Genomic DNA, 26,946 nt, shown 5'->3' with positions numbered 1-26,946 from the left:
GATCACTTGAGGTCAGAAGTTCGAGACCAGCCTGGCCAACATGGTGAAACCCTGTCTCTACTAAAAATACAAAAATTAGCCGGGCATGGTGGGGCAGGTGCCTGTAATCCCAGCTACTCAGGAGGCTGAGGCAGGAGAATCCCTTAAATCTGGCATGCGGAGGTTGCAGTAAGCCAAGATGGCGCCACTGCACTCCAGCCTGGGAGACAGGGAGACTCTGTCTCAAAAAGAAAAAAACAATAAATATTGAACAGACAATGTGCCAGGCTCTGTTCTAGGTCCTGGGAATGCAGCAGAGGGCAAAGCCAGGCCACTGCCCTCATGGGCATTAAACACGTAAACAAATACATTAGTAATAGCAGGTGATAATTATCGTGAAAGAGTAAAGGGACTCAAGAAGGGCAGTGGCGAGGCAGGTACATGGTTAGAGAAGGCCTCTTGATGAGGTGACACTGGAACAGAGACCTGAGTGACCAGGATGGGAAGGGCTGAGCCTTATCAAGCCTGTGGGATGAGCCCTGCACACTGAGAGAAGAGGAAGGACGGGAATGCGTGGGGCTGGGGTGTTTGAAGCTGAGCAAGTGAGGGAAGAGGAAGAGGAAGGGAAGATGGGAGGTGGCAGAGCCATGGGGCCTCGTGGCCTCACTGAGGACTTTGGAGTTTGCTCTAAGAGTGATGGGAAGTCACTGGAGCTTCGTGATCTTTTCATTTGAAAGTGACTTCTTTGAGTGCTCTGTGAGGATGAGTAGAATCTTCCGTGGAGGGCCTGCCAGGAGGCTGTAGTTTTAGGAATTCGAGCAACCCAAGCCAGTCCTCATCTTTGCTTAATGATAAGCAAAGATGAGTCTGCACCTTTACTGCACTCCTGTACCCCTACTGTGTGCCATGAGTGCCAAGCTCTTTATGGATGTTCCCTCGCTTCATCTCCATGGTCACCTTTGAGGAAGGGGCAATTATCACCCTCATTTGATGGGTGAGGAGAATGAAGTTCAGAGAGATTCAGGAACTTATACCAGGACACGGGGCTCATAAGTGGTAAACCTGAGCTGGGCTCCCAGGCTGCTGAGCTTTAAAGCCTGGGCTGAGTGCCGCCCTGCACAGTTGGAGAGATGCTGAAGCACTCTTTTCCTGAAAGCTTCTCAGCACAGGATGTCAGGGGGAAGAGGCTTGTCTTTCCTCCAGGACAAAGGTGCTCTTTGGCCAGAGTGCTCTGCAGGTCTGAGGGAGCAGGGGTGGGGAAAACAAGCGGCTCTTGGTTGCAGGAATTGCCTCTTTTGACCACCTGTCTCTCCCTGCAGTGCGGACCAGGCTCTGGACCGGTTTGCAATGAAGCGGTTCTATGAGGATAAGATTGTGCCCATTGGCCAGCCATCCCAAAGAAGGTGGGTCTCGGGCTCACAGCCCCTTGCATGTATGTGTGCACTCACTCTATGTGGGGACTAGACTTGTGTACTCACAGGGATGGGATAGCTGTGCCTAGGTGGGGGTGTACCAGGCGCAGGTTTTCAGATGCCAGCCTGCAGTGGTGTGAGCTCAGGCACACCACTCAGGAGAGCCTGGGAGCCAGCCTGTGGTGTGTGCCCACAGATTGGCACAGCACTTGACTCTGAGGCCTGTGCTAGAGAGCAGTGCAACCTTCATGGGGAAGCATGAGTCTGGGGATAAGAAGGCACTCGTATAGGAAGGCGTGTGCTGTTCTTGGCCCTGGAGGCAGGATTGCTTCAGTGCTTGAATGAGTCTACGGGAGGCTGCATCACTGCCCCCTGCTGTGGGAGGTCAGAGACTCATGATAAGGGTCACCTTCTGTTGGGAGAGTTTAGACAGTTTTACTGAGGGCTTTCAACCACATGGTCTCATTGGAGTCTCACAATAGCCCAGGCAGGAAACAGGGCAGGGATGGATTTATTCATTCAGCAAAATTTAAATCATCTACTATGGCTCCAAGCACTGAGATATCTAGGTGAATAGGAAACAGTCCTTTCCCTTGGTGAGCTGATACCTAATGAGAGAGATGGACATGAAATGAATAACCATACAAACAAGACAATGTCAGACAGCAATGAGGCTAGGAAGGAAAGAGGGCACTGCAGACACAAGAACTGATAGGAGGGGAACGGGGCTCTTTTAATGGGGATGGTCAGGGAATACCTCTTAGAGGGGGTGAATTTGGGCCTAAACTAGAATCATGGTGAGCTATCATGTGACGATCTAGGCATCCCATTTTGCAGATTAGAAGGTGAGCCGAGGGAGGGGGCGTGGCCAGGGTCTATAGCAAGTAGTGGCAGAACTGGGAAGTACATGAAGGCCTAGTAATGCCTGGGCTAAGGCAGTGCCTCCTGGTTGTGTGACCCACTGTCCTGAGGGATCCTGCTCCGTGGGTGACATGTTGCTCAATGACATCTCATCCACAGGAAGGCACAGGCAGCATCAGGGGCAGGAGGTCTTTGGGGGAGGCTGCAGCCAGGATGGTGGGAAACCCAAGCCCAAGCTGGAGACCGGGACGGTGGGATGCAGGCCCAGCTCTGTTTGCTGCTGGGAGTTGTGGGCCTGCCACTTGCAGTGATGTCAGCACTGTTCTGCACACTGGTGACATGGTGCTGAATCTGCCAGGCAAAGGCTTATGGAGCTCAGCTTCTAGTGGATGATACACATATAAGGAAACAATTCAGACAGTCATGAGAGCTGCAAAGAAAAAGCAAACTATGATGGCTAGAGAGTGATGGGGCTGGCAAGAGGGCTCATTCAAATGGAAGGGCCTTCTGAGAAGGTGACGTGTAACATAAGATCTGGGTGGGGAGAAGGAAGCCTCCAAGTGAATGCACGGGGTAAAGGATCCAGAATGAGGGAATAGCACTGACTACAAGGGCCTGGAGGCCAAAGCATCCCATTTGCCTTTTTAGCCCCTGAGCACACTGACTGGGCCAACAAGGGCCTGGAGCTGTGAGTCCTGGAGCTCTCCAGCCTCACCATGCTGAGGGTCCCAACACATGCCCCATCATCCCACCTTGCTTGGCTGGCTAGAACTGTGCTGTCCCAGTTGGGGGCTATTACCGCCATTGTAATTGGAAGCCCAAGAAGTGAGTGAGTCCTCAGGTAACCCAGCACCTTATAGTTGGCACAAAACAGTTGATAGCCAGCCTCAGAGTCAGCAACCAGAAATGGGATGTCTTTATGTGCAGAAAATTCTGGTTAGGGCCCCAGAGACAGCAGCTGTGGATCAATGAGAGTCTTCTCAGGGAAGAAAGAATGATTGGCCAAGCACTGCCTTGTCAGCCTCTGGCTTGCCATGTGTGTCTGCTGACTGTAATCACGGTGTGGCCTTTGACCTTGAAAGATAAGGATGCTAAGAGAGAAGCATGCTGTTCCAATGGCACAGTGTGGCTTGGAGAGAATGGGCAGAGAGTCACATCTCTGAGTCTGAGCAGTGAAGGCCTGAAGACCAGGGATCAGTGTCACCTCTCAGGAATAGGATTATTTAGGGATTCCCTGGTGTATTAGTCCATTTTCATGCTGCTGATAAAGACATACCCAAGACTGCGCAATTTACAAAAGAAAGAGGTTTAATGCACTCACAGTTCCACGTGGCTGGGGAGGTCTCACAATCATGGCGGAAGGTGAAAGGCAAATCTCACATGGTGACAGGCAAGAGAAGAGAGAGGGCCAAGGGAAAGGGGTTTCCCCTTATAAAACCATCAGATCTTGTGAGAATTATTCACTACCACGAGAATAGAATGGGGGAAACCACTCCCATGATTCAATTATCTCTCACTGGGTCCCTCCCACAACACGAGGAAATTATGGGAGCTACAACTCAAGATGAGATTGGGTGAGGATGCAGCCAAACCACATCACCTCGTGTTCAACATATGCTTGCATAGCAGGCAGTTGGGGCATGTCTGCCTGGCTCCTGTCTGACACTGCCTCTGCTTGTGGATGGGTCACCTCTCTGAGCCCAGATGTGGAAGTACAACTGTGGGTTTACTATGCATTTATTGCCACCCTCCTGCCTTCTTGTCAGTGTCACTTGCAGGGAATGGAGCAGATGGAGGAGAGGAGGGCAGGGAAAGAGAGAGGGAGGGGCTTTGCCTGTAGCTCTCTCATTCATTGTCACCCGCCCCCGGACTCATTGTCCCCTGAACACAGACACATCCTGTTGGCGCGATCCAGAGATCTGATAGGAACTGCTATTCCAGGTTTCCGGCTTGAGTAATGGGGCAGGGGCCTGAATAGGAGCGGGTGCTGCCCATCAGATTATCTTACTTGAGTAGTCCGAGGAGGCCCCACCCAAGCCCAGGGACAGAGGCCCACAGGCCTGGAGGTGGGCCAAGGAGCCAAGAGACAGGAGGGGATCTTATCATGGTCATGTGGGCTCTAGTTCCACCCTCTTCAGAGAGCTACTACTGGCTCCTGCAGAGCCTCAGAATACATTCTGATTGGTCTAGCTGACTCAGCTTGGCATTCCATGGCCAATCAGAAAAGGGAAAATGCTGACCAATCGACGCAGAGGGACTGATCTCTATTGGGCAGATGACTGATCTCTAGTTTATTGGGCAGATGCGTTGGAGCCCACACTTCTTTCCTGCTCTCCCCATCCACTCCCAGCTTTGTGTGTTCTTGCTGTGTGTCTCTGGAGTCCAGTGACCCCTCCTGGACCTTATTTATCCTCTCTGTCTAGAAGGAGAGGGTGTGGGTTAGTCCTTCCATTCTTCCAACAGATCTTTGTTAAAGAACTGGGGGATGTTGGCTGGGTGCGGTGGCTCACACCTGTAATCCCAGCACTTTGGGAGGCCGAGGCAGGCTGATCACCTGAGGTTGGGAGTTCGAGACCAGACTGACCAACATGGAGAAACCCTGTCTGTACTAAAAATACAAAATTAGCCAGCCATGGTGGCGCATGCCTGTAATCCCAGCTACTCAGGAGGCTGAGGCAGGAGAATCGCTTGAACCCGGGAGGCAGAGGTTGCGGTGAGCCGAGATTGCACCATTGCACTCCAGCCTGGGCAACAAGAGTGAAACTCCATCTCAAAAACAAAAACAAAACAAAACAAAAAAAATTGGGGGATGTTGACCCTAGAGATAGATACTTATTAGAAGCTAGTTACCTCGAATACCAAGTAAACTCAAGGATACAGAGAGAGGGACTTCAGGCACTTTAGTATGATGTAGAGAAAGTGAAGAACTACATTCATTAAAGTCTTGCTCACTATTTGCTAGACTATCACTTGTGGCTACTGGATCTGTGGGCAGAACTGGGGCTGTGAGTATGAGCGCAAGCTTGATTTGAGCTTTGTGTGGGGGTGTGAGGGCGTCAGAGCTGTTTGGTGGTTGGGCCTGCCTTGTGCAGCTAAATGATGCCTGTCAGGGATGTGGGGTGGAAATTTTGGTTCAGCAGGAGATTCTTGGCTGGGAGTGAAGCAGGAAAGAGATATTCATGTTGACCACCAGAGGGCGGTGGCGAACTCCAAGTGGGATGCTTGACTTGAGCCAGCTCTAGGTCTGGTATACCTGCTCACTCTTCCTACCTAGGGCTCCCAGCAGCAGGCAGGCATGTCTGGGAGGGAGGCCTGGTTGGGGAGGAGGACCATGTTGGTTGGGGAGAGGGTAGAGTAGGTGAGTGGTCTAGGGCAATGTTCTTGGAAAAGAGAGAACATGGATTACTGCACCAGCACAGACCTCATTCCCTGAAGCTGCTTCTCCCACCACTACAGGTACGTGCATTACTTCAGTGGCCTGCTCTCCGGCTCCATCAAAATGAACAACAAGCCCTTGTTTCTGCACCACGTGATCATGCACGGCATCCCCAACTTTGAGTCTAAAGGAGGTACCTGCCTTGAGCCCTCTGACCTCCACCCTTGCCAACTCCTCCCTTTCATCTTTCATCTTCTCTAAGAGGCAACCTTGGGTAGTAACAGACAGCCCGAGAGCTGCTGAGTCATAAGGCCTCCATTGGACTCTCAGTGTATTGCTTCCTAAACTTTTCTAAGCACCAATCTATTCATTTGCAAAATGGGTTTGATATTTGCAGTGCCTGCTGGCCAGTGATGTTGGATGGGCAATGTTTTTATTAATTTAATTTGCTTTACAAGTGAAAAGTTGGTATTTCTTCCCCTTTCTGCTTCCTCTTTTACTCTTTCCTCTTTTCCTCCTTCCCCTTCCTACCTCGTCTTCCCCCATTTCTTCCTTCCTTTCTCTCTTTCTCCCTTCACTGTCTCCTCTGCCCCTCCTGCCTGCCAGTTTCTGCTGTCTTAGCTAACACCCACCCCACTTTTACAGGATGTCGGCCGTTTCTCCGCATCTACCAGGCCATGCAACCTGTGTACACATCTGGCATCTAGTAAGTATTACATGGGCATGAGAGGCCAGAGATGCCCAAGGCTCAGGGCTAAGGACCAGGTCAGAAGGTTGGGGAGAGGAGAGAGTATTCTCAAGAGGGCTGAAAGGACAGAGTCAGAGAGGTTTCCCACTAACCCTGTGGCGTAGGGGCAGCAGGGAGAAAATGCCCCTCCCTCATCTCCCCTCCAGCAGCCCTCTCTTTTTCTGCCCACCTCTCTCCCTTAGCAACATCCCAGGAGACAGCCAGACTAGCGTCTGCATCACCATTGAGCCAGGACTGCTCTTGAAGGGAGACATCTTGGTGAGTGCTGTCCCTCTGTGTCAAGCCCCATCCTTGCTTATTTTCTCTCCCTTCTTTTCTTACTCCTTTCCTGCCTCTTGGGACAAGACAGCTACTCCTCCTGGGCTGCCAGACTTGGAACCATAGGCTCTCAGGGCTCTTGGAAGACCTTCCAGTCTCACACGGTCCGTGTCTCTCACCCTGGGCTTAGCTGTTGTTCTGGAGCATCTCCAGGGAAATATCACTCAGCGTGAGCTTTTACCTCCTGGCTTCTTATTGGTGACAAGGACTCTCTGAATTCTAGCTTCAGTCCTTCCTGCTGCCATTTAAATCCATCTTACTTTTTGCACTCTGACTTGTATGTAGAAACTTCTTGGGAGGACATTTTTGTCGCCAGAGGCCAAGACTGGTCTCCAATTCTCTGCTGTTCTAGAAGTTTCCCCACAGAACTCTGAGATCCTGTTTGGTGTTGATGAGCTCTCCCTCACCGGGTTTGGGGTGAGCCTTGGGGGCTCAGTCAGTGGAGCTGATAAGGAGGCTCCCTGGGACCTGACCTCCCAGCCTCAGGCCCCTGACTGGTTCTGCCCATCTTCCCACCCAGCTGAAGTGCTACCACAAGAAGTTCCGAAGCCCAGCCCGGGACGTCGTCTTCCGTGTGCAGTTCCACACCTGTGCCATCCATGACCTGGGGGTTGTCTTTGGGAAGGAGGACCTTGATGATGCTTTCAAAGGTGCGCTCCTTGAGTGGAGCTGGGGGTGGGCACCCCTGTGGCAGGGAGAGGAGCTCAGTTTGAGACGATATGGTGGGTATGGGGACCATCTTTTCTGGGCCACGTGGTCTGTCTAGTCTCAGCGTGATGGTGGGAGAGAGTTGAGAGAGACTTGGGAGAGAGTTGAAATTGGATGGTCTGGGAATTCCAGTTGTTAGTAGAAGTGGAGGTAAATTCCTCCCAGTCCTTGGGCTGTTTTATATCTTGCAGCCTTCTATGACTTTCCCTGTCTCTCCTTCATCTTGTCCTCCCAGTTTGTCACATGTGTCCTATTGACAATCATTTTTTTTTCAACATCCATTGGGCATCTGCTTTGGGCTAGGATCTGTACCAAGTGCCGGGGATACAAAGTAAAACATGGCATGGTCTCTGCCTTGGTGGAGCTCAAAAATCTTGTTGAGTTGGGAGGCAGACTAGCAGGGGATAATTACCCTGCAGGGCAGAAGAGCAATAGTGGAGGGGTGTGGCAGCAGCAAGGGGGAACCCATTTTCTGAGAGAAGAAGAGGTGGTTGGGAAAGTTTTGGTGTTTGCTTTTGCTTCTTTCTTTTATCCATTGGAAGTTTTATCTATATCACATTCATGCCTGGGACATATAAATGCACATTCATTTACCCATCTCTCTCTCCATCCACCAATCCATCCTTACACACATCCATCCATCCATCCGTCTGTCTGTCTGTCCGTCTGTCCATCCATCCACCCACCCATCCATCTACCCACCCACCCATTCATCCATCCATTAATGCATCCCTTCATTAATCTATCCATCCATCCACATATTCATTCATCTGCCCGCCCACCCATCCATCCATCCATCCATCCATCCATCCATCCACCCACCCACCAAGCGTCACTTGTGTGTCTGTATGTGTTGGGCATGTGCTAGACCCTATAGATATGAACAGAAAGAAGTCAGGCCCTACCCTCAGGGAGTTCACAGTTTCCTCAGTGAGAGACACACAAACATGATACTATGAAGTGATGCCTGCAGTGATGGAGACACGCACAGGCATGATAGGTGTCCCATGGAGCAGATGCCATCCTTGCTGTAACTTCTTTTCCTACATGCAGTGGGCAGTGATCTGTGTCCAGAGTGGGCTCAGGCGGAGAAAGACTGGACCTGGGGCTTGGAGGAGGGTCCAAATCTCCTTAGTGTGGTCTCGCTCATGTAGAAGGGTGTTTCTTTAACGAGCTCTCCTTGCACTGGAGCCAGAAGATGCCATCATAATTGCAGTACAGAATGTAAACGATAACAGTCTTAACAAGGAAAAATAAAGGGCTAGCTGATAAAATAAATAAGGGATTGGGCAGAAGTTGAGAGAAGGAAGGGTCACAGATTTCCTCCTCTTACATAGTGGGAGTCAGGAGATACCACTGAAAATTGACAGATCAATAAATAGAGGCATGGCCAGGCATGGTGGCTCATGCCTGTGATCCCAGCACTTTGGGAGGCCAAGGCGGGAGGATTGCTTGAGGCCAGGAGTTTAAGACTAGCCTAGTAAATATAGTGAGACCTCGTCTCTACAAAAAATAAAAAAAAATTAGCTGGGCATGGTGGCGTGTGCCTGTTATCACAGCTATTCCAGGGGCTGAGGCAGGAGGATCACTTGAGCCCAATAATTCAAGGCTGCAGTGAGCTATGATTGCACCGCTGCACTTTGGCCTGGGCAACAGAGTGACACCTGGTCTCTAAAAAGAGAAAAAGAAATAGAGGCTTAACTATCTTATTTAAAGTTTCAAAGATAATCAATAGCATAAATAAAAACAATAATCTAATCAGATTTAAGAAGAGAGGAAGTGGGGGTAGTAGTAAAAGTGAACCAAATTATTCATATTCATAGTGGTCAATCCATAGAGGTTATTTAAAATTCATGTCTGGCTGGGTGTAGTGGCTCACACCTGTAGACCCAGCACTTTGGGATGCTGAGGCTGGTGGATTGCTTGAGCCCAGGAGTTTGAGACCAGCCTTGGCAACACAGCAAAACTCTGTCTCTACAAAAAATACAAAAATGAGCCAGGCGTGGTGGCTTGCACCTGTAGTCCCAGTTACTCTGGAGGCAGAGGTAGGAGGACCACTTCGGCTTGGGAGATTGAGGCTGCAGTGAGCTGTGATCACACCACTGTACTCCATCTAGGGTGACAGAGCAAGATTCTGTCTCAAAAATATAAATATGCACTCTAGCCTGGGCGACAGAGCGAGACTCCATCTCAAAATAAATAAAATAAAATAAAATAAAATAAAATAAAATTGGTGTCTAGAAATAGTGGCATAAAAATAGTGGCTATTATTTAGAGTCTTAGAGGTAAATTGCTAGTAGAAAAGAAACAGAAATAGAATCAGTTACCTCATTACCTCAGGCAAGTAGGACAGGGGCTAGAGTGGGCAGGAGATTTAATTTCATGTATATATGTATAAATATACATTGATTATTATTATATTATTAACCGTGTACATATATGGTATTTTAATTTTTTCTAGAAGAAAACTTTTTACGGAATCCTTTTTGGGACTTTTTGCCTATTTTTGTTTTTCCTTCTTTTTTTCCAGATGATCGATTTCCAGAGTACGGCAAAGTGGAGTTTGTATTTTCTTATGGGCCAGAGAAAATTCAAGGTATAAGCCAAGTTAGAATTCATTCTCTCACTCCTTCATTTTATCCTGACCCTATCCCCACCACACTTCCACCCCTGGTCTGTTCCGCAATGATCAAGTTATCTTTGAGAGGCAGGCCATCGGTAAAGGATCTGGGTTTCAGAGTGGACCCCTAGCTAAACATGAACCAGTGACTTAATCTCTGGATAATAAAAATAAAAAAGCAGACAGAGAGGCACTGGGTTGGATAAACTGTTCTGGTCCCATTAGGTCATCAGCCTGTTATATTCAGAGACCGAGGGCCACGGTAGATGGAGGGAGTGGCTGGCGGGCAGGGGGCACACAAAGGTGCTGGATAGACGATGCGTATTTATGAGAACTGAGGTGATTCAACCTGAAGGCCAGTTTAATAATAACCTTGAAGCCTGTAGACTGGTTATAAGTGGAGACCAGTTGTCCACCATCTTATTTGAGAATGGAATGAAAGGAGATGAAGTTAGGTTATGGGCAGAGGGACTCTGGATAGACTAAAGAAAGGATTGCCAAGCCAGGAAGGTACCTCACCCTGACAGACTTGACTAGGAGCTACGCTGTCTCTGAGCTGGGTTTTAAAAAATTTATTTATTTATCTTTATTTTACCTTAAGTTCTGGGATACATGTGCTGAATGTGCAGGTTTGTTACATAGGCATATATGTGCCATGGTGGTTTGCTGCACCTGTCAACCCATCATCTACTTTTAAGCTCTGCATGCATTAGGTATTTGTCCTAATGCTGAGCTGGGTTTTCTGTGGATGGCTAGGAGATTCTGCCATGCCCCCTAGGTTTCTGTCTGGAGTGGAGAGCATTTTAAGAGGGGGCAGGGCCATGCCTGGGATGACCCTTTGGAGGCTTTATGTCCTTTCAGTGTCAGGGCTGTGATTTCTCTGCTGTCCCTGACCCCATGCAGCTCATAACCAGTCTGCCCCCCATCCCCAGGGTCTGACTCTAGGGGCAGACTTTCTAGTCTCTTGGCACTGCCTTAGGAGCCCCAGGGACACAGAAGAAAAAGAGGCAGACACCCAGCCAGGGGTCCTTCCTGCTTTCTTCCAGGGGGTCTTCATTCTTCAGTGCCTGTCCTGATTTACCCCTATGACCCAGCATGAGCCTTTTCAAGAATGTAAGAAACCAGACTCCCAGTTCTTGGTCCAGCTTAAGCCACTGGTCCCGCCCGCCACGCTCAAGAAAACGAGAAGTCCCTCAGGGAGCATCTTCTGGGGAGCTTGTGGGCTTTCTCTGTTTTTCCAGCTGCTGATCTCTTTTCCCTCTCTGCACTGTCTCCCCGACTGCCCCTGCCTTTCCCATCCCACTTAGGCATGGAGCACCTGGAGAACGGGCCAAGCGTGTCTGTGGACTATAACACCTCCGACCCCCTCATCCGCTGGGACTCCTACGACAACCTCAGTGGGCATCGAGATGACGGCATGGAGGGTAGGTGGGACCTAGTGGCTCCCAGCCCCTATCCAAACTGCACAGCCTCTGCTCACATGACCTTGCTTCTCTTGGCCTGCTTTCAAGAGATCTGGGTTCGAGAGGAGGCAGAGGGGAAGTGTGAGGTACCTCTGAGAGCTCACAGTTCACTGGGGGAAGATAAGGCACATATATGAATGTATTAAATAAAAATGAGGACAGAGCCAAAGGAGGCAGCAAAATGGCCACAAGGGGGTTATCGTGGAAGTGTATTGCTGCAGCCAAGTAAGTTCCGTGGACAGTGAGTTCTCTGGGATTGGCAGGGAGGGATTTTGAGAGCTGGAGTGATCTGGGAAGGCTCCGTGGAGGATGCAGCCTTGAGTGGAGCTTGAGATACCCCCCATTGTGCTGCAAAAACAGCATTTGTCACATGTGTATTAAACCCACTGTTGGGTTTCTTCAGGCTTGCTGCCTGAGTTCTCTGGGGTCAGAGTACTAGGAACAGAGACACAGGATCTAGGGCCTACAAGCTTTCATCAACAGCCAACAAAAACGTTTGAAAGCTGGGAACAAACTGATAGGCTCTGAAATTTGAAAAGAAAGCAGCAGAATTGAAATTAATACATGTTTAATTTAGCTACAAACCTAACATTATGTCAAATGGTCCACTGCAACTCAGGTCGTCTCTTGAGAGTTCTACATGCATTCTATTTATTTATGTGGTTTATCTGCATATGTGTAAGGAGATGTGGGGCGGGCTCCGAAAGTGAGCACGCCCAGAGCCCAGGAACTCTTGAGATGCCCTGCCTGGGGTTTGGCCACAAGCTTCTTTTCTTGAGTTGGTCGTAGGACTGCAGAATGTTGGAGCTGGGAGGACCTTCGGGATGGTCCAGCCCATCCCCGATCTGTGTTCAGTTGGGGTAACTGAGACCCCTCCCAGAGGCAGAACCTCCTGATTTACCCCCATGACCCAGGATGGCCCTTTCAAGGATAACAGCACCCAGCGTCTGGCTTCTCCTCCCAGCTGAAGCCAGTCCTGGGTGGGGCTGTGCCATCCTGGGGCCCCTGGGGCCCATGGCAGAGCTAGGTTAGAGATAGGCAGGCCTGGGGGCCTCCCGGTGCCCTCTTTCCTCTACACAGTGCTGTCTTCTGTCTCCCTCCCCAAGGTTTTGGATTTGATGACTCCTCTCTGAAAATCTGTGGGCCTTTTCTTGAATAAAGATTTCTCCTCTGACCTTGGGGGCACCAGAATGAGCACAAGGTTTCAGAGAGAAGTGGGATGAGGGAGGGTGGTTGGACTAGACTTTGGGGACTTACTGAGAGCACATTTTTTTACGTGCAGCATTGAAAAGTGGATGGCCTGTCCTCACACCTGCCTCAGTTCCCAACCCCTTTTCTTCCGCCAGGGGCCCAGCACCCTTGGATTGGCCAAGACACCCCGCCAGGCCCCTCCGGCCCCCCGGGCTGATTGCAAAAAGCACTCCTCCATCCCCTGGCGCTGAGCAGCCAAGCAGAAAGCAGAGGCTGGAGCGAATTTGTTCTGAGGTCTCAGTGGCTGCCAGCCTAATTGGTCGTTGTGCTGGGGATGTTTGCATTTTTAACAAGAACATTTGGCAATTGGAAAGAATTTTTACTGTCTCTCCATCTCTCCTTGGTGCACAGTCAATGCGATGATAAATGTAAAAACATTTAGTAAACTATAAAGTGCCAGGCAAATAAAAGGTAAAATAATTAACGGCTAGGAGGAGATGTGGGAAAGACGGGGCTTAGGATGTAGTTGGCTGTGGGGGAAGGAAGAAGAGCAGACGGTCAGAGTGGGAGGCAGCCCAGGGACAGCAGAGACGAGAGCGGCTCCCCATCTCGGCAGAGGGCCAGCTTCTCAGCCTCCAGACAGGGCCCTTCTGTCCTTGCAGGATGAGCTGACCTTTAACTGACCAAAAGGTCCTGCTGGTTCCATCCCTCTGTCTGAGGGAATGGATTAGAAGGGAAAAAAGGAAGAGCGAGGGGGCAGAAGAGGAGGCCAGGGCCTTCCCTCACCAACCCTGTGTCCCCTCTACCTGCCTGTAGCCGCCTTCATGAGAGGCAGTTAGTATGTGGTTAAGAATGCAGCCTCTGCAGCCAAACTACCTGGCTTCAAATCCTTTGACAAGATACCGTCCTTGGGGCCTCGGTTTGCCCTGCTGTAAAATGGGAATTCAGTCAACAAATCATTTTGAGCCCCTTGTGGGCGGCATGGCCTGAGGAAGGACTGCATGTGGTGTTTTCTTGGGGGTCCCTGACACATTTGTGTCAGCTGTGGCCAGCATGTCAGGCACCTGCAAGACATGGCTAAGGGAGAAGGCCTGGATTTACCATGCACCAGTCATGGCACCAAGAACCTGGTAGTTGCCATTTCATTTGATGCTCCCAGCCATTCTATGACTCTTATTATGTCTGAATGGGAAACTGGGGCACAGAGGGGTTAAGTAACCTGCCCCAGCTTGCCAAGCCAGTCAAGAGCAGATCTGGGTTTCAAGCCACCGCGCTGCCCACCGTGCTGTCCTGGGTTGGCTGACGTCCCTAGGGGCCTGCTCTGGGCATCTGGTTTTGTGGCAGTACCTGGGTCCCACTGAGCCTAGTACCTCTCTGGCTGCTACCTCTCACCCATGGACAGAGAAAGTCAACCCATCCTGACTGTTAGGAAGAGGGAGGGTTAGGCGAGGGGGGTGTGCTGGAGTGTGGCACCCCGGAGGCCGTTGGGCTTGCCCTGAGGCAGGCGTTCAGCAAGACTTCAGTGCAGGCAACAGCTGAGCCCCCGGCCCCACCCACAGAGAACAGTGTGGGCCGCTCACTCAGGAATGCTTCTGAAGAGTGGCTGGCCTCTCGAAATAGGTAGAGGGAAGGGTGTCCAAGGTGACCTGGGGCCATTTCTGAAAGTGGCCCCCTGCCTACCTCTTCTATTTCAGGCCCACTGCGGGAGGGTGATAGTAGAGGCCAGACCATTCCCTCTGGAGCCCACCAGGAGACTCAGAGAGGGGGGCAGGGAGCACCAAGCCAGGCAGTCAGCAGCAGATGTCATCTCTGGCCTGCATCCTCTCGTGTGGCCTGTGTCCCCACCTTGCCCTCTCCTGGTAGTGAGACGTGGCCAGCACCAGGCTCAGAGCTCCTGGTCCCCCAGGAGGCCCTCCTGCTGCCCCTGACTTAACCATCATCTCAGGAACTGCTCTGCGTTTAACCCTTTCCTCACTGCCTGCAGCCCCCCAACCCAGCTCCAAGTTCAAGTTTACACCATGCAGCACTGTGACACTTAGAGCCCTCTCCCGAATTCTGTTGAATTTCTGTTCTCTGAAGGCTGACTTCTCAGGCTCAGGTGGCTGGGCTAGTCATAAAACCCGAGAGAGAGGGGGCCTGCCAAAGAGGCAGGAAACCCCCAAGTATGGACCCTCCTTGGCATTAGCTCAGCTCAGCCTGTACCAACCCCATTTCCTGGATGAAGACCCTAGAAGTAGGCAGAGGTTAGCAATCTTGTGCAGGGTCATGAGACAAGATGTGGAGTTGATATTGGAATCCGAATCCCTTTCTACCTCCCTTGGAGCTCAGCTTATCAGCACCCTGGAACCCATACCCATAATCCATTCAGGTGGCTCCTTCAGGATGGTTGTCCCACTTCTGAAGCCCTAATGATGACAGGGGCTCACTACCACAAAGGGAAGCCCGTTTCTGGTGGGACGGGTCCAACTGTGTCTCTGTGTAGCAAACCGAGGCTGCGGTGGAGACTTTGGGCTCACCTGCTCCTGGGCCAGGAGGAGGGGGGCGTGATGAGGGTGAAGAATCAAATGGAAGCTCAATAATAAGGACCCTTGGACTGGACGAAGTTCTCTGTTGTGAGACAGTGGCTGGGAGGAGAGTGCCTGCCATTTTGGGGACCCTTTACTCCCAGAGCAGTGCCTTCTGGTGAATCCCATGCCTGAAGTATTATTAATCTGCTCTGGCAGCCACAGCAAAGTGCCACAGACCCAGGGGCTTGTTCAACAGAAATGAATTTTCTCATAGTTCTGGAGGCTACAAGTCTGAGATCCAGATTTCAGCAGGGTTGGTTTCTCCTGAGACCTCTCTCCTTGGCTTGGAGATGCTGTCTTCTCCCTGTGTCTTCACATCATCTTCCTTCTGCTTGTATTCTTATCCTCATCTCTTCTTATAAAGACACAAGACGTATTGGAGTAGGGCTCACTCTAATGATCTCTTTTCACCTTAATTGCCTCTTTAAAGGCTGTATCTCCAAATACAGTGGCATTCTGAGCTGCTGGGGGTTAGGATTACAACACAGGAATCTGAATGGGGGAACAGTTCAGCTCGTCACACCTGAGAAGGAGTTTTCTGGGTCACATGTATTTGGATGCCCCAGGCCTTTGATCCTGAGTGGGGAGGAAGGAAAGGTCAAGGATGGGTGGTGGGGAGAGGTCTGGTTCCCTCCTTGCGGGCACTGCCTCTCTCCAGTTAGATCTGGAGTCTGCCAGCTCAGTGCTCTGGCTAACACCAGTTTTGCAGCCTCCAGAAGCCCCATTAGCAACTTGGCCTGAGTTCTGATGCCCCGTGCCCAGATTCCAGGTCCCCATGGGTAGGGGTGGCACTGTGTTTTTGCCTCTGCTGTATAAAGCAGGCTCCAAATTCCTCCATAGTGTTCCAGGGCAAGCCTTCTCGGAAGCAAGCCCTGAACCAAGGGATGTGGACTGCCCTCTGCCTCTGAGAAGCCTGCAGGCTGACCAGGCCTGGGTTCCTCCCTGCCTTCTCATCCACCCCCCACCTTTCTGTGACTTCCTTGGACATCAGTTGTTTAGAGTTTCTCTTGACTCAACAGAGAGGATGGGAACAGGGGTTGGGCAAGTGAGAGGTGCTCTCAGAAAGTAGATTTCTCAGGGATAAAGGACAGGGTGACTCAGGGGAATGACAAACCTCCCAGCCTGGCTGACAAGGGTGAGGGGCTGGTGTCCACCCCACTTCCGGGTTTCTCCTGGTTGGTGCCCATCAATCTTTCCCTTGTTTCCATGGACAATCCCACCAGAACTGGGGGCTGGTGACAGGGGGCCTTGGTTTTGTGCCCAAGCTTCTCGGCCCTCAGGGGAGAAGGGCTTCTAGTTCTGCAGGGTGCCTGTCCACTCCCCAAGTGCTTTTATCTGGGTTGGGGAGGAGCCTCTGCCTGGAGCCAGGAATCCCTGTTCTGTGATGACTTCTTATGAGCTGGGCTTATCCAAGGACTCTGTGATACTTTTTTTTTTTGAAAGAGGAAAGAGGGAGGGAAAGAGATACAGCAAACAGGCAGAGACCCAGAAGGAGAAAGAAATAAATAGATGAGAGACATGGAGAGATAGGCAGGCATGGATAGACATTGGCCTGGGAGGCAGAAGATCTGGGTTCTGGGTGTCTCTGGTAACTCCTTTTCCACAGGTCCTTTTCATTGCTTATGAAATGTGAGGGCTGGAGTAGATAGTATTTCTTTCCATTTCTTTGAGCTCAAGCATTGTGTCTTTTCATGACTTGTGAAGACCTAAAAGGGGCCTGCCAGGCTTCCCTCTCAGACTTTCCCAACCCATGGGCTTAGAGCAGGAAGGAGCATGGCTTAGTGGTTCTATCAGTCAGGAGAGGCTCAATTACGCCACAGTGACAAATGGTCCCACCTTCTCAGTGGCCTGACCCAACAAAAGCATATTTCTGCTCATGCTACATGTCCACTGGGGGTCAGCAAGGTCTCTGTTCATCACAGATACTCTAGGCTGAGGGCGGCTTCATCTTGTAGGTGCTTCCTTCACTGCTGCAGCTGTGGGAAGAGGACACCATGGCTTGCACAATGCTCCTGCCTGGAACTCACATCCTTTCCTTCTGTTCATGTTTCATTGGCCAAAACAAGCCACACACTCATGCCTAGCTTCAAAGGGGGCAAGGAAGTTGTGCGTAGAAGATGAGAAGCTGGAAATAAGGTTGAACAGGCCAATGTCTAGGGATTAAGGCTATGGGACCTAGAACCAGAAGATCTGGTTCTAAGCTCTGTTGTTTATAGGTGTGTTTCTTGGCCAAGTAACTTTGCCTTTCTGAGATCCAAATGTCTTAATTGTAAAATGGGTTCAATAACAGTACTTTCATTATAGCATTATTGTCTGATATACAATGAGGTAATATACATGAAATGTGAAAAGCAGAGTGGTGCATGCCATGCTGGCAGTGATTTGTGTCTGTTATTATTATTATTGAAGTGCTGGAGGAGAGAAGATACAGATGTGATTTTAGCCCTCTCTTCTTTAGAAAAAGCCCACGTTCCCCTTGCCCCTCTACTCTCTGGGAACCATCTATAGCTGGCTCTGTTCTGGGAGCCCCACTCTTGGGAGTCAGGAGACATGCCTCTGACATCAACTTGCTATGTGACCTTGGAAAAATTACTTCCCCTCTCTGGTTCTCAGTTTCATTATCAGTGAATTGAGGATAATGGATTTCAAAAAGGGCTTCCAGCTCCAAAACCCTAACAATGTTGAGGATGCTGATGCTGACGATGACCATAAGATGAGAGCACTGTGTACTTTCTGGGTGCCAGGCACCACTGACTGTATGTTCTCTTGGTTAATCCTCACCAGACACCTATAGGTGGGTGCTGTTTTGTACTTACTGGGCTGAACAAGCGGAATTTGTAGGACGTGATTAAAAAGCTACTTGTTTTGTATACTACTGACCTTTAAGTCTACCCTGTTTCCCCTTCCCCCAAATGACACTGGGGCAAGTTGCATCCCTTTTCTAGCCACTCTCAGGTAATACAGGGTCCTTTGGTTGGTAATAAATAAATATGCCCAGTGCTGGTGAACTTGCTCCTCCCCCTTGTCAGCTCCTACTTGGCTGCTAGCTGTGTGTGTGTGTGTGTGTGTGTGTGTGCGTGTGTGTGTGTGTGTGTTGGTTGGGGGGTGGGAGTGGTGGTGGTGGTGGGGAGGCTCAGTAAGTTTTCTTTCTGTTTTCCTGACTTACATATTTAGGGTTAGGAAGGGAAGAAAGGGGGAACATTCCAGAACATTCTTTCTTGCCTGGTGGGGTTGCACAGGCATGCTCTGTGTGGAGACAGACACACAAATGATATCTTTTGAGTTCTTTGCCAGTGGAAGATTCTGGAGGCATTGAATGCCCTCTGGCTTCTCTCCTGAGGCACTTCTGTAGGTATTTGGGAGATCCCGTCCAACTGCCCAAAAGTCTTTCATTCGCTGTTCTCTTTGGGCGGCGAACGTGGTTCTGTTCAGATGCTCAGGACCCCCTTCCTTAGCCCTCTAGCCTCCTCCTGCTGAAATCTCTCACCCCTGCAGGTGGCCCTCGTGGACAGCATTTGAGGCAGCCCAGGGGCTGGCTCTCTCTCACCTTGGTCCAAAGTAAAAAGTCAGCACTCCTGGCCCCCGCAAACACCCGGGTTGAGGTGGCCAGTGTGCCCCCATCCCTGTTCCCACAGCACAGTTAGGCCCCTGTCTTTCACATCCTCCATGCGCCTGCAGGTACCTGCTGAGCCTCTGAGCAGACTCACTGAGATGAGGCAGACGCCTCTAGCAAGGTGGGACCTGCTGCCAAACACCATGCTCTCCACAATTCCTCTTACAATCTTCCACTTCCTAATCTTTTTACACCTTTGATATGTATGTGTGTGCATGGTGTGTATGGCGGTATAGTTTGGAGCCACAAAGCAGTTTTCAGCCATCACTCTCTTTTTAAAAACTTAATAGCTGTATAGATATAATTTAATACCACAACTTCACCTCTTTAAAGTATACAATTCAATGGGTTTTAGTGTATTTAGGCTTGTACAACCATCACCGTAATCTCATTTTAGAACAGTTTTATCACCCCCACCCAAAGAAACCTTATAACCAGCAGCAGCCACTCCCATTTCTGCCCCCAACTCCCAACCCTAATCTACTTTCTGGCTCTGTAGATTTGTCTATTCTGGACACTTTACGTAAATGGAGTGATACAATATGTGGTCTTTTGTGTCTGGTCTCTTTTACTTGACCCAATGTTTTCAAGGTGCATTCACGTTGTAACATGTATCAGTACTTTATTCATTTTTGTTGCTGAATAATATTCTATTGTAGGCCATACCATACATATTTTGTTTATCCATACATCACCATCAATTGATGAACATTTGCATTGTTTCAACTTTTTGGCTTGTGTGAAGAATGCTGCTGTCAACATGTATGTGCAAGTTTTTGTGTGGACTTAGGTTGTCATTGCTCTTGGGTAGATAGCCAGGAGTGGAACTGCTGGATCACCTGTGTCATTTGAGGAATGGCCAGACTGTTTCCCAAAGTGGCTACACCATTTGGCGTTCCTACCAGCAATGTATGAGACTTCCTCCGCATCCTCACCAACATTTATTTTCTGTCTTTGGGATTCTAGCCATCCTAGTGGGTGTGAAAGGGTATTGCATTGTGGTTTCAATTTGCATTTTCCTAAGAATTAATGATGTTGAACATCTTTTCATGTGTTAATTGGCCATCATGGATCTTCTTTAGAAAAGTGCCCATCCACATCCTCTGTTTACTTTTTAAATTTTTGTTTTGTCTTTTCATTATTGAGTTGTAAGCATTCATTTTATATTCTGGCAACAAGTCCCTTAGCAGGTATATAATTTGCAGATATGTTCTCCCATTCTGTGAGTGGTCTTTTCACTTCTTGATGTCAGTCATCTCTTCTCCAAGGCCTGCATAGTGGTCTCTTGCCTTAGTTTTGAAATGTGTCATTCATTGTCCTCAGGCCTCTTTTACAACTGAGACCCAAGTACTTTCACATTAACATCTGGTCACAAATAGTGTTCCCATTTGATAGATGAGGAAACTGAGGCAAGTAACAGAGAAGTTAAGGACCTTGTCCAAGGAAGTCTTCTGGATAAATGGTGAAGGCAGGATTCCAACATGGTGGGTCTGCAACCAGTCAGGGATCTGCACTGCTACCTAACATTTTATGATCTTCATCTGTAGCCCAAAATGCTTCAGGCTGTGTGGCCTGATCTCTTTCCAGCTTTAGAAGAGGTGCCTGGATTAGCCTGGAAAGGTTGCCCCATTACACAGAGAGGGAGGCCAAGTTTCAGATCCCCGGATGGCAGAACAGGAAAAAGCCCATGAGTTCTGCCTTCCAGCCAGCCCCGGGCCTGTGTAGCCCTGTCTCCCTTCATCTCCTGGGACCCAGGCCGGATGGGAGAGCGGTGAGAAGGTGTCCTCCAGGTTTGAGAGTAAGACATTTCAGCAGTGGGGAGCAGAGTCCCAGTGCTCACTCTGGGTGGGGCTGTGGGAGAGAACTCATGTGCACCACACTGTTTGCCCTTGATGTATTTTCTCAGGGTCTGACATTCTTGCCTTCTGAACTTTTGAGTAAGACGTGGGAGAAACCAGCAAGAGAGGGGAGTACAGGATTGCAGGTGGTCCCAGATAACTCAGGGAAATAGTCCAAGGTTCCTGGGGAGTGATACATGTGCCCCTTGTATCTAAGCAGAGGGCTTCAGGGGTGAGTTTCTACATGTGGGTGCTGAGAGCCTGAGATTCGACCCTGAACTGATTTTTGTTGGGAAATGGTCACCTGGCCTCCAGATGGGATAGCCCTTCTGGCCTGTGACTTCAAGGTGGTGGGGGCAGTAGCAGGGGAGGGAGGAATTCAAAGCTGCTACTGAAAGCTTCTGACCTTGATCTATCACATCATATAGGACAAAGGGCTGAGATACTAGCAGGAGAGGTTTGGGTTAGCCTCCTGATAGAACTTCCCAACTGTGAGAGGGTGAATCAGCTGTGGCAGGCAGATTGGTCCTCTTGTCCTCTTGGCCCCCTTGGGCAGAGAAGTTGAGAGACAAGAGGGGTGGATCTTAGTGTGTGCTGGTCTGCATAGAGGCCAAGATAGAGGCCTGGATGAGACAGCTCCTTGAGGAGGATTCTTGGTTCTTTTGCCTCCCCCAAGAGGACTCCCCAGTCCTCTCCTGACTCACTGGCACAATTAGAGTCTTGAGAATTCAAATACAAGGCAAGCCTGACCTTGCGGGTAAAAAGATGACACCACTGACCCAGTATCTGCCAGCCACCTGCTTGCACTGTTCTCTGTTGAGCAGCGCTGGGTTTGTCTCAATGCCCTGGGACCCTTAGCTGGCCCTGCTCTGCGAGGCAGCTGGCATGCTTGGGCAGCAGCCTCTGCCCATGGAACACATGGTAAACCAATACCCTCCCGAGTGAATGTGCCTTTGGTGCTCTATCTCTGCCATCGGGTGCAGGCTGGAAGGCCAGAGCCATGTTTAGAGCCAGCCGGAGCTCTGGGCACAGTCTGCTCTCTTGTGCTCAAATATCCAGATCGAGGCAGGGGTCAGGGGAGCGTGTACTCTTTCCCCCTCAGCCTCCCTCCCTGTTTCCTCTCCTGCCAGACCTGTAGACAAGTGCAAGCTATCCGGACCCGTCAATACCCCAAGATACCGACTCTAATTATATCCAATAAAAGGAATTTAAGCTTCTATCAATCAAATACTTTTTCTTACTCACCTGAAGCTGCTTTGCACCCATCATTTCCTCCCTCTCTTCTTCCTTTCCTTCCTTTCTTTCTTTTTCCAGATACTTAACTGATCCCCTGCTAGGTGGGTGGGCACTGTGCAAGTCCTGGGGATATAGAAAGCTGTGCCCTGGGGTTGTCTGGAGATGGGGCGGGGGTGTCAGCCCAGTGCTGTATCCACTCTAACCCGCAGCCCGTGGGTAAGGGGTTCGGGCAAGTGCCCTGTCTTCTGGGGATGATTATGATCAGAGGGGCTGGCTTTGCAGAGGGTCTGCATTTGAAGGGCCCCTGGGAGGATAGATGACATTGAAGGCAGAATTGTTTTTCAGATTAAAAAGTGGCGTAACAACATTGTTCAAAGTCTGGAAAGTAAAAGGAACCAGAAACAATCAAATCTGACTGGCTTCCTCACGTAATTGCTCTGGTCACTGCAGTGGGGTGGGTGGGACCTTAGCGGGATATTGGAGGTGGTGGAGGTGAGCTGAGGGCCAGGGCACCCTTGCAGGAGGCCAGGGAGGTGAGAACAGTTGCAGTGTGGGCCAAGGGAGGGGCTGGTGTTCCCCGGGGGCCCCTGCTGCTCCCAGGAGCTGAGCTGAGCTGGCCCGGAAGCCCTCACCAGAGTCCTGGGGCTCCATTCCCCCGTCTGCTATTGAAGGGGTGCAGGGGCCTCTTTTCTCCTTTGTTTTGCTTTCAGTTTTTCAAAGCAACCTTTACAAAATAAAGCACACCAAACCCGCAATAGATGCGTCCACAGAGCCTGCATTTCTTGCCCTGGTGGACTTGGCTGGCTGAGGGCTGCCTTTCCTCACCTCCTCCCCATGTGGCCGCCTGGGGAGACTCCACCAAGCCACTCAGAGTCCCACGCAGGTGGGGGTGGGTTGATGCCACCCCTGGCTCTGATGGATGTGTGGCTCCTACAGTGGGCCTTCTTGCCTTCAGGCTCCAGCCCTCCAGCCTCCCCATTCAGCTCACAGCAGCATCTAGCCCTCCGTGGTGAAGGTCCTCTTTCTGGATTATTCCAGATGATTCCTTGCTGGATCTATTGAGGCCTTGGGCGCTCCTCCCTGCCTTTTCAGAGGCTGATTTGCTTTGGCAAAGTTGAGCTTCTTCACTCATTGTCCTCGCCTGGCTTTGGGGCCAATCTCTCCATCAGCCTTGGAGAGGCGGCATCCTCCCTGGAGCCTGCCTGCATTTACCCACTCCCTCCCCTGCCTGCTACCTGGCACCCCGTCTTCCTGCAGCAGAGCCCCCTCCCTCTTGGTCCACTCTCTGAGTCCCTGCTTTCTCTCTGATGGACAGTTCTGAGGCCGTTTATGGGAAAAGGTTTCAAGGGATCTGGGGTCTGGCAAATGATTAGTCCTTTTTCCTTTGATAACCCTCCCTCTACTTCCTCAGCTGCTCATGGATGATTCATCCCCTATAAATCTCCTTCTTTCTTCTCTATGTCCCTCTCCCTGGCACAAGACCTTCTAAAATCCTACCAAAGTCACTGAGCTCACATAGCTTCAGTAATAGGCTGCCTCCATTAAAATTAAGGACAGTGTCTTAGAGTGGGCTGGGAAGGGGTGGAACCCACGTCCTTGGGAGGTGATAGTCGTTAGGTGGGAAGATCCTTGGGAGGCCCCGTGGTGATTGGGAGCATGGCCTTGGGACTCAGGCTGTCTGGGCTTGAGCCCTAGCTCTGCCTCTTGCCTTTTGTTGACCTTGGGCAAATCATTTAGCCTTTCTGGGCCTCAGTGTTCTCACCTGTAAAATGGGGAGAAGGCTAGTACCTGTCTTATAGCATTGAGAATTAAAAATAATAATCTGTGGGCGCCTAGCTCAGCGACTGTTATACAGGAAGTCATTATTAAGCATTAACTTTTGCTAATACCACTACCTGACCTTGGGTGGCACTTTATAAAATGCTTCCCCGAGTTCACCTTCAACCATCCCAGTTCTTGAGCTGGACTTTGAACCAAGGCCTCTGGCTGCAAGTCCAGTGTTCTTCCCACTATGCAGAACTAGGTGTCTGTGAACCTTTTCCCCATCATCATCTAAATGCCGGGCTCCATCCCCAGGTGTGACCGCCCCCCCCCCTCCCCGGGCTCAAGGGTCCTGCCTCCTTGGCACTGGTCATCAGTGACCACCAGACTGCAGGTTATGGCCTCTTCCCTGTGAGAAAACATATCAGCATGCAAGAAGGTGGAAATGACATAAGGATAGGCCTAACCTTAAGTCCATGCAATTGAAGAAGATGAAGAGAAGGAAAAACCCCACATCATCTACATTCTTTAGTACATAAGCTGTCCTCAGTCACATTTGCTTCTTCACTCAATAGGTCTTTACTGAGTGCTTACTCTATGCTGGCCACTCACTGTTCTAGATGCTGGAGACAGAACAATGAATGAAACAAAGATCCCTGCCATGTGGCAGTTCCATTCTAATGGAGGCAGACAATAACACATTTAAAAACAACCATAATAAATAACTGACAGAGCCTGTTAGAACTTGAGAAATACCCTTGGAAAAATGGAGCAGAGTAAGGGTGATTGGGAATGGAGGCATTGAAGAGTTGACATTTTTAAAAAGGGGAGTTGATCAGTCCAGGCCCTCTGAGGAGGGACACTTGAGCCAAGACTTGAAAGAGGCACAGAAGCTGGCCAGACAAATATCTGGAGAAGAGCATTCCAGGCAGAGGTAACAGCAGGTGCAAAGGCCCTGAGGCAGGGGCCCACCTGAGATGTTTGGGAAGCCGGGAAGAGGACAGTGTGACTGAATGGAAGTTGTGTTGGGAGATAAGGTAACAGGGAGTAGATCACCTGGGGTCTGGTAGCCATAGTAAGGATTTGGCTTTGGCCTCAGCCTCTTCATAGAATTATACATTGTAAAGATCTTTCCATAATGGCAGGTAAAGAGTCTTCTCATTTTGTCCAGCTGCATACTATTCCACTGTATGTGTGCACTATGTTTTAATAACTAGGTTTTTAAAAACTGCCTTTAAATCATAGAAACATTTAAGTTGTTTCCAATCTTTTGCTGTTTCCAAAAAAATGCTGCAGTGAATGGTGTTGCACATATACCATTTTCATTTCGGTAAGTCTATCTATAGGACAAATTTCTGGAAATGGAATTGCTAGGTAGAAGAATATATGAAGAAATAATTTTTATAGACAGGGCCAGATTGGCCTTCATAAGGACTGTATTAACTGATGCTCCCAGACAGTGATTTGATTAGGGACGAGGAGGAGAATCTACCCGCCCACCTCCTTTAATATACACCCCCCCCCATATGTGAGATACTGTTAGGTACCCATAATTTCTTGTACTCCTCATGACTCTCCTGTGACCTGAGTTCTCTTGTTCCTATTTCACAGATGAAGAAACAAGCACAGAGAGGTTAAGTAACTTACTGATGTTTACACAACCAGGTAGGGATAGAGCTTGGATTCTGACACCCACCTTTTCTCAGCATAACATTTCTCACCATTTCTTACAAGGGTAGGAGTCCTGAGGAGCCCTGCTCTGCTGCCCCATGCAGTCGGGGTTTGAGAACCTAGGGAATAGGAACTGAGTTAAAGTGGGAAGCCTGCCCGTCCAGCTCTGCCCAGTGCTGTGCCTGTGTCCTGGAGACCCTTGCAGGCCAGTGATGGGGGAGGGGAGAGGCCAGTCCAAGGGATCTGGAGCCACAGTGGCTGAACCGGCCAGCCCCAGCCTTCTCCCTGTCCTCTCCCTCTGCCAGCCCCAGTGGAGAGGCCTGAGAGGCTGTGGACTAGCTAATTCTGCTCTGGGTGAGGAGCTGCCTGCCGCTGTCTGCCGGGTCAGCTTGCTCCAGGGATTAAGTTTCAGCATTTCACTGATGAAAATAAATCAGCCTCTTGATTGCCCTGCATGGCCCTGGGAACCTCTGCAGCCTGGCGTGTGTTTACAGACTTCCTGTAAGTCCCCTTTTCTGTCCTAGCCTCAGGGGCTCCACGGCTGCTGCAGAAATAGCCTCAGACAAGTTTGGAGCCTGAAGCCACCTGGGCGGGACCAAGCAGGAGAGGAGAAACAGGCCTACCAAGTCCAGGGGTTCTGGGATCCAAACAGTGCCTGGTAGAGCATCTTCTCTGAGTTGTATCCTTGAGGATCCAGATCCAAACAGGAAGGACTTTAGGGATCACCTATACTTGCCCTCTGCCATTGCACAGTGGAGTAAACTGAGGCCTGTCCAAAATCACCCCTTAGAATTCTGGTCCTTTGGCTCCCAGTCTGCTGCTGCTGCAGCCAGACAGCATTTTCTCTAGGTCTGTTTGTTACACCGTGGCTGGTTAGAGATCTAGGGGCAGAGTTGGAGAGGTGAGTTTTAGCTGCCGCTGGAAGGATGGAGGTCTGATATTCAGGAGAACCCTCTTACCTTTGGGGGATCTGAGAAACAGGAACAGGTACCAGGACTAGATTTTCTAGATTTTCTGAAAGTTGAGGAGAACCTTTCCACTCCACACATCCGTCTAGGTAGGATGAGTGACCATGGCTTGTGGACATGGGAAAACAAGGCAACTTCTAGAGGGTTCTGACAAGGCCCTAGATCATTCTTGTGCAAAGCGAACTCAGGAGTCTCACCCCAAAGTCCCTTTTCTCCTGCCCCTCTTTCTTTGCTCAAGCATTATTTACACTCACAAGACTATCCCTCAGGGACCTGGGGTGTCCTGCCTCAGACACTCCTGGCTCCAGAATACTGGACCTCGGTTGTTCAACCCCTGGGCCATTTATCTCCCAGTGCCTTGGGAAGCAGCAACAGAGCTGTTGATGGGTGTGGGGAGCTTCAGACTGCCAATCTTTACATCTTTACAGCCAGTCGATGCCCTGGCTGCTTATCTGGGACTTATGCCTTTGATTGCTTAAAAAAATTATTAGCAGCAAAGTGTTCTTTGATGTGTGTTCTTCTCTTTCTCCAGGGGCAGTGAGATCAGATTTTGATATGAAAGCTCAAAGCTTCTCAGCTCTCTCCTTCTTCCCTGCCTTCCTCTCTCTGTCTGTAC

General features: G+C 50.0%; 1 protein-coding gene across 20 annotated transcripts in view; it reads left to right on the top strand.

Annotated features, from left to right (window-relative positions):
• Nucleotides 1–26,946, top strand: part of TNS1 (tensin 1) — a 208,038-nt gene that overhangs the window by 119,008 nt on the left and 62,084 nt on the right. For 17 of the 20 annotated variants that reach the window (XM_063713033.1, XM_063713036.1, XM_063713032.1 and 14 more), the window contains 7 exons: nucleotides 1,299–1,382; nucleotides 5,709–5,821; nucleotides 6,274–6,334; nucleotides 6,559–6,634; nucleotides 7,215–7,344; nucleotides 9,933–9,998; nucleotides 11,330–11,446. In XM_063713033.1, the coding sequence (XP_063569103.1) occupies nucleotides 1,299–1,382; nucleotides 5,709–5,821; nucleotides 6,274–6,334; nucleotides 6,559–6,634; nucleotides 7,215–7,344; nucleotides 9,933–9,998; nucleotides 11,330–11,446 (647 nt within the window). The remainder of the gene's footprint in view (nucleotides 1–1,298; nucleotides 1,383–5,708; nucleotides 5,822–6,273; nucleotides 6,335–6,558; nucleotides 6,635–7,214; nucleotides 7,345–9,932; nucleotides 9,999–11,329; nucleotides 11,447–26,946) is intronic. The other 3 variants (XM_054549819.2, XM_063713043.1, XM_063713042.1) reach the window with 1 other exon arrangement.

Source organism: Pongo abelii, chromosome 11, assembly GCF_028885655.2.
Source record: "Pongo abelii isolate AG06213 chromosome 11, NHGRI_mPonAbe1-v2.0_pri, whole genome shotgun sequence".
Taxonomy (NCBI): Eukaryota; Metazoa; Chordata; class Mammalia; order Primates; family Hominidae; genus Pongo; species Pongo abelii.
Note: the sequence above shows the minus strand (reverse complement) of the source record. Positions and strands in the feature narration are given on the sequence as shown.